General features: G+C 35.4%; 1 protein-coding gene across 1 annotated transcript in view; it reads left to right on the top strand.

Annotated features, from left to right (window-relative positions):
- LOC106463233 (meteorin-like protein) overlaps nucleotides 1–8,086 on the top strand; it is a 42,029-nt gene that overhangs the window by 23,958 nt on the left and 9,985 nt on the right. The window contains exon 3 of the mRNA XM_013923229.2: nucleotides 2,437–2,493. Coding sequence (XP_013778683.1) covers nucleotides 2,437–2,493 — 57 coding nt within the window. The remainder of the gene's footprint in view (nucleotides 1–2,436; nucleotides 2,494–8,086) is intronic.

The following is an 8,086-nucleotide window of genomic DNA, read 5'->3' as shown; positions in this document are numbered from 1 at the left end:
CACGACTGAAAGGGTGAGCATGTTGGGTGGGATGCGGATTCGAACCCGCGACCCTCAGATTGTGAGTCGAGCTGACCAAACGGAGTGTTTACAATGACTGTGTAATTCTTTGTGCTTACCATTCTTTGTAAATAAAAAAAAAAATGGTTGGGTTTAATAATTGTATTTTAAGATTTATGTAATAATAAAGTGTTGATGAAACGTTGGTGAACAGTCTCTATTAATTAGTCATTACGATAGAATCCCTGACCATTAAATAAAAGTGTACAAACCCAATACGTCATGGAATTAATTAAAACTCATTATTTGACGTAATTTAATAAATCAAAACACTAATTACTCACGTAAGCAGATTCTGGTGACCGTCAGAGAATAATTTCAAATAAACAATTATTATTTCACGGCACAGTATCATTTAGAGCATCATATAAACCTACAAGAACAAAAACCTGTTATTTTTGGTGTGTGTGTTTTTTATTATTATTAATTGATTCGTTTATTTTTTTAATGTGAGCTTTATACACTCACGGTAATCAATTGTGTTTTACAGCAGCGCCATCTCGGCTAACAGAAGGACAAAAACGTGTTATTTTTGGTGTGTGTTTTTTATTATTATTAATTGATTCGTTTTTTTTTAATGTGAGCTTTATACACTCACGATAATCAATTGTGTTTTACAGCAGCGCCATCTCGGCTAACAGACAAATTGTATAGGGAAACTGGGGAGATTAGTATCTGTATTGCTAACTATTCATGGATTAGCTGATGATTAATCTGAGCTGTAAATGCTATGAAAGTATGAATAGGTAAATATATTCTAAATTTTATAACGGACGTGCTCAGGAAATTGAATAGTTGCAACATAACACGAAAAACCAATTAGATTGTAGTTCTGAACTTTATCCAACATCTGTTTATGAAGGTGGACCCTGAACGTCCAAGTGGGCGCGTCACGTGTCTAGAGCACGTGTTGTATAAGATCAAATATCTAGACAGCACGTGCACTCGAGCTTTATCGTTAGCTGAACTTGGCCAATGTCTATCTACCATTTTGGATATTAACGTCGGGGTCAGAGCACAGGGAAGGGATGGGATAAATTGCATTAAGTCTCTGCACATACTGTTCGATTTAACTTGAAAATAGATAAAAGTAGAACAATAAACCGTTCCGTTCAGATAACACAGAAATTATTCTCCGACATCATTTTTACAGAAATGGTTAGAAAATGTGAATGTCAATAATATTTATTCAGCTCTAAAACACCAGGTTTTGCTGGAACATTCTAAATATGTGGCCGTATGCATCTTTTGCTAGCTCTGTTTGCTACATAGTTAAGCTTAGGAATGGCCCAAAGTCTACATGTTTGAAGAACTGTTTGTTTGTTTTTTTTCGGAATGTTTACAATATGTAAAGCCTATCACTTAAACTCAACTTAATATAAAAATTTTAAACTATTAATATTATAATTCTTCAGTGTCGACAGAGCGATTGTTTCCAAATTTATTTAAAATATAAAACTCGATTAAGAATAATTTTTGTCGAAGACATAAAATAAAAACACGCAAGAATGTGAACAAAGAACACCGAATTATTTTCTGGGTCTCCTTAGAGGATATGGACCTGGGCCTAAGGGTTAATCCGGTTAGAAGGAATTATTCAAACGTTAGACGCGGTTATGTCCACATGGCTTTAGAAGTTACCCATAGTTATACAGGAGGTGACCGTGAGCGAAGACAGCACGATCGTCAGCACTGGATATTAACAGATATGTCAAGACAACTGTTAAAGTAGTGTAGGATTGTTTGTACTTTATACAAATAACAAGCGGGACTACATAGATTTTACAACTATACGTAATGGCTCTGCTACGTTATTGTTTAAAGTTGTTACATCTGTTGTATTACATACACTATAACTGTTGCCATATATAGCTTAAAACTTTCACGTGTGTAGCACTACCTATACGTAATGGCTCTGCTACGTTATTGTTTAGAGTTGTTACATCTGTTGTATTACATACATTATAATTGTTGCCATATGTAGCTTAGAACTTTCACGTGTGTAGCATTACCTACGCTTAATGTTTGTAGCAGTTGGTGCTTTGTCTGTTACATCTGTTGTTAGATACACGAGGACTGTTGACACACTTAACTTATAGCTCTCACGTGTGTACGTTATCCACTGTAAATTTGTTGCCGTGTTTGTAATTTATAGTTATATCTTTATATCTATAGTTTTATCTTTATTGTTAAATTTACACCCGTTATTGTTGTTGTTACATCTTTAGCATTACGCCTTACAGCTGTTACTCTGTAGTTTATAGTTGTTAAATCTGTAGCTTTATCTGTAACGTATCAGTTTAGCATCTGTAACATTATATACACATTTGTGAAAAATGCTATTTAAGTTTAAGAATGTTGTATTCTTTGTTTTAGAATGCCGTCCTTGTACAGAAGAAGAAATGCTTAGATATTATTGCACAAGTAGTTTCGGTAAGTTTAATTTTTTTTTACTTTTTGTTTCAGGCTTAGAAAATGTACAAAAAAAGCTTTCTAATGGTATAAAAATGGTGGAACTGTTAAAATGACATAGTGTTTTGCTATAATACCTACAACCTTTTTTTTAACAAGTCTACCATTTTTATACCATTATGACATTGTGTTTTGGTGATTGTTACGACTGAACAGCCTATTTTACTGACATTGAAGAAAGAGAGAAATATCGTTTCTTACAATGATAATAATAAAAGAAAATGGCCGTCTATTATCCAGTAAAAGAAAATGGCCGTCTATTATCCAGGCTAACTGTATCTTCAGTATTATTGTAATACATTCTTTATCATAGTGTTTTTATTGTAGTGATTGAAATACATATGATTCGTCAGAACTATCCTATAAGATCTATATGACTTACTAACAATTAGATCTTAACATAAGGTCATATAAGGTCAATATGACTTACTAACGATTAGATCTTAACATACGATCATATAAGGTCAATATGACTTACTAACGATTAGATCTTAACATAAGGTCAATATGACTTACTAACGATTAGATCTTAACATACGATCATATAAGGTCAATATGACTTACTAACGATTAGATCTTAACATACGATCATGTAAGGTCAATATGACTTGCTAACGATTAGATCTTAACATAAGGTATATATGACTTACTAACGATTATATTTTAATATAAGGTCTATACGACTTACTACTGTTTTCAGCTAGAGCATGGCATGAAATCAAACTCGAAACTACATGAACAAATTTGAAGTAATTGATTCGTTCCGTTTGTTCGTTGTTTTTTAATAACAAGTAATATATTGGAAATCATAATTCCAGTGTATACAGTTGCGATGGGTTCGGTTCCTAGTTAATGGTTGCAGGCCGGTGGACTGTTAATTTAGAAATATAGTAGTTAACACGTAGGAAAACGTTCCACTTAACTTAGAAATATATTAGTTAACACACAGAAAAACGTTCCACTTAACGTGGAAATATAGTAGTTAACACACAGAAAAATGTTCCACTTAACGTGGAAATATAGCACTTAACACTCAGGAAAACATTCCACTTAGCTTAGAAATATATTAGTTAACACACAGAAAAACGTTCCACTGTGTGTTAACTACTATATTTCCAAGTTAAGAAAAACGTTCCACTTAACTTGTAAACATATCAGTTAACACACAGAAAAACGTTCCACTTAACTTGGAAATATAGTAGTTAACACACAGAAAAACGTTTCACTTAACTTGGAAATATATTGGTTAACACACACAAGTTTCTTTGAAGTTAAGCAAAAAAGCTACAAAATGGGCTATCTGTGGTCTGCCCACCACGGGTATCGAAAGCCGGTTTCTATCGTTGTAAGTCCGCTGTGCCACTGGGAAGACACACAAACAAGAAAACTAGCTTGCTGGTTTGCAGTTTCTAGTCAATGAAAGATAAAGTTATTATTCAAAACCAAGTAATAATAATAAATAAATAAATCAACAGTGTTAAAATAATATAAACAATGTTGTGTTAGTTATTATTACCTAATAATATTATTTCTTAATGACCTAAATAAAATTTATAATAATTACAATTCACTTGCTTAATCTGTTTCACACCATAACAGATGTTGTTCTTTAATGATATATATTGACCACTACTATTTCTATTGTATCCGAGTCAGCCTGATGAGCTCTGGTATTGGGCGAAATACCTCGTTGGTACTGAATATGGCAAATGTAGTGTGGTTGAAATATTGTAACATATTTTCTTATGCCTGTACAAAATGATAGTTTAAAAATAACTAACTTATATATGACTGGCTGAATTTTTTTACATTGAAAGAATCAGTAAGATTCCTAATGTAGCTGTCAACGAAGTAAACAATACACATTAATTACACAGGCCAGCGATGGTTTTATTGTCTTGACATTTTTACATGTTCTACAGTATTTTTTGGTTTGAATTTCGCTCAAAGCTACACAAGGGCTATCTGCGCTAGTCGTCCCTAACAGTGTAAGACTAGAGGGAAGGCAGCTAGACATCACCACTTACCGCTAACTCTTGGGCTACTCTTTTACCAACGAATAGTGGGATTGACCGTCACATTATAACGCCCCACGGCTGAAAGGGCGAGCATGTTTGGTGTGACGGAGATTCGAACCCGCGACCCTCAGATTGCGAGTCGAGCGCCCTACCCACCTGGCCATGTTCTACAGTAATTCCTGTACGCTGAATCCGAAAATGATATCTATATTTCTCCATCAAGTACAGATTTTTCACAAAACGTCATAACGCAACACGTAAAAGAAAGACCAGAACGCGTAGTTTTGAGATTAAAAGACGTAGTAGATTTCACACAAATAAAATCAGGATGAATGAGGATCCATATTCGTTCGACATCATTGTTCTTCCATTTTCTTCAGTTTGTTTGTATTTTTGTTAACAAACATAATAATAAAAATGTTCATTGTGGTAAACGATGTTATTGTTTGTAATTAAGCATAAAGCTACACAATGGGCTATCTTTGCTCTGCCCACCACGGGTATCGAAACCTGGATTCTAGCGTTGTAAGTCCGGAGACATACCGCTGTGCCACTGGGGGGCGCTGGTAAACGAAATAATAATTTGATGTAAGTAAGAGTTTTTTTTCTTCCCGATTTGCAAAAAAATCCTTACGTGATAGAAAAAAATGAATATTATTTTCGAAATTTGGGAAGTTCAAATTCGCAAGTCTGTGTTATATTCAAGATTTATAACATGGTGTGGAATGGTATTAATAATGTTTAGTGAAAATAACACCTGGAAATCTCGTAGACCTGGTGGATGTTAGGACAAAGAAAGTAATAAAAGCGCTCGATTTGTAAGAGGAACTTAATCATAACCTTCAAGATCCCCTTGTGTTTAGTGTACCGGGCTGCGCAACGTAAGGTCCAATGTCTATCCCGCGACACGCTGCAGAACACGATCCATTATTTAATTAAGGGTAGCCTTGTAAGCGGTGGGTGCTGCTGAGTGGTTGTCCTCACTCTGGCCAGAAGTTCAAAATTAGGGACGATCATGATTGAACTTTGGAGTATCCGATCTGAGTGGTTGCCCTCATTCTGGTCAGAAGTTCAAAATTAGGGACGATCATGCTTGAACTTTGGAGTATCCGATCTGAGTGGTTGCCCTCACTCTGGTCAGAAGTTCAAAATTAGGGACGATCATGCTTGAACTTTGGAGTATCCGATCCGGGTGCTGCTGAGTGGTTGCCCTCACTCTGGTCAGAAGTTCAAAATTAGGGACGATTATGCTTGAACTTTGGAGTATCCGATCTGGGTGCTGCTGAGTGGTTGCCCTCACTCTGGTCAGAAGTTCAAAATTAGGGACGATTATGCTTGAACTTTGGAGTATCCGATCTTAGTGCTGCTGAGTGGTTGCCCTCATTCTGGTCAAAAGTTCAAAATTAGGGACGATCATGCTTGAACTTTGGAGTATCCGATCTGAGTGCTGCTGAGTGGTTGCCCTCATTCTGGTCAAAGTTCAAAATTAGGACGATCATGCTTGAACTTTGGAGTATCCGATCTGGCCGTTTTAGCTAACTTTTCTCATAAGTTCTCATTTACTAATAATGTTCAAGTGAACTGTATCACATTACGTGTACAGAACTGTCATTGCCTTGTTACTTCTTAATGTTTTGGTTTACTTTCTTAGTTAACTACCATATTTTTCTTAAACAGCTAACTGCATGGGCTCGAATTCTTTAAAACGGTGTTTATATGCACAGTAACTACAAATTATTCTTAGAGTAAATAGACTGCTTTACTTTAATGACCTTCACAAGTTATATAAACACGTCTATGTTATGCATGTCCCAGTAATGGATTTCCCTCGGAATGTTAGGCCTCACGTAAAGTCCAGTTTAAATTATTAAACGCCAGTTTGTGAATAATTACTTCGAACGCGACTGGAGAGCAGTGTCGTGTAAGATAGTGACCGCCCCTATGAGGGAAACGCGTGCTTTTGTTTGTAACTCTGATTTAATCTACCGAGCAAACACGGGGAAATGCCCCGCCGAAAGGAAGGGGAGGGGCTGACGACTGAAGTTGCTGTAAGATGGTTCTTGTGTGTATGCCCCCACATAAGGGAAATTCAGAAAGTACTTAGGCACGTTTACATTTAAAGTTTTGTGTATTCACCAGTGCTCTCTCTTATAGATATACATCCAGTTAAAGACTTTCTAAATTTACGGTGTTTATTTGTCATAATAAGGAAATCCTGTTTAAAGTCTTTTTGACGGTGATTTTAAACAATTTTAATGACATGTTTCAATCACCAGATGGCATTTTTTATTGCGTATAGAAACTGTGTGTGTGTCTTTATATGTATATATCCAAAAGATAATTATTAATACTATAATTTTATACTCTTTGTCTAATATAATAATTATTAATGTAGGCAATTAATGCATACATTATATGTCAGAAGATAATGAATCAACCATCTTGAATCTTGCAGCCATAAATTTAACAATGGTCAATTTGATGAATTGTGGTTAAAGTTATTTATAATCACGCTGACCACGTGTAGTTACCTGTAATGATTTATTTTATTTGTATTCTCCTGGGAACAACCGATCACTCTCAGACTCGTTGATTTTTGTTTGTAATTAAGCACAAATCTACACAATGGGCTATCTGTGTTCTGCCCAACACGGGTATCGAAACCCGGATTCTAGCGTTGGAAGTCCGTAGACATACCGCTGTGCCACTGGGGGGGGGGCATAAAGTTTGATAATATCGTGATGGTGTTTTCACATCACAAATACAACTCCCTTGATGTAATCTCCAATTCACCAGGACAATACCCTGATGTTAAATCTCACATCAGTGTTGTAAAAATTAGGAAAATTACTTTCAGGAAAAGCAGGAGAATGTATACAATTCTATCCACAACCCAAGAGCTTCCAGAACCCTAAGGCGAACCCTGGATCGTGGCCGTAATGTGAGTCCCTGTGGATCACATTCCCTCGCTTCCCTTAGTGAAATATATCTTGGGTCTCTCCACTTTTAATTTGATTCCTACACCTCTGTATTTCAAAACAAGTTGAAATAGCCATCAACTGACGGGGAATGTTTATACGTGATTAAAACAATGCAAGTTCACCAGCAATCATATATTTCAAAGTAATAACATAAACTTTATCTCAAAAGTTTAAAATTATAACAAAGATTCTTCGCAAACAACATTTACAGTTTGTTTTCCATCTACTAACAAATAAAGATTTTGAAGTGATCCCACTCTTGTAAACCCTACATCTCATTGATCATGAGAAAAGCATGGTTGTTTTTGAAACAATCCAGCAACACTTTTCGTCTTTATATATATATATATAGAGAGAGAGAGAAAGACAGGGAGATCATTTCTGTGACTGATCAAAATTTTCGCTTTCTACGTTTAAAAGTTCTCAAAAAATCGTAGTTGTTGGATTGAACTTGAACTAAATTAAGCTTAACTCACTAAGCCTAAACAGTAGTTGAACACTAGAACAGTTACTAGTAGATTACTTCGAACCCTTTTCGACCAATAATGGAACAGC

This window comes from Limulus polyphemus, unplaced genomic scaffold (assembly GCF_000517525.1).
Source record: "Limulus polyphemus unplaced genomic scaffold, Limulus_polyphemus-2.1.2 Scaffold1355, whole genome shotgun sequence".
NCBI classification, from domain to species: domain Eukaryota; kingdom Metazoa; phylum Arthropoda; class Merostomata; order Xiphosura; family Limulidae; genus Limulus; species Limulus polyphemus.
This window is presented reverse-complemented; position numbering and strand designations above follow the sequence as displayed.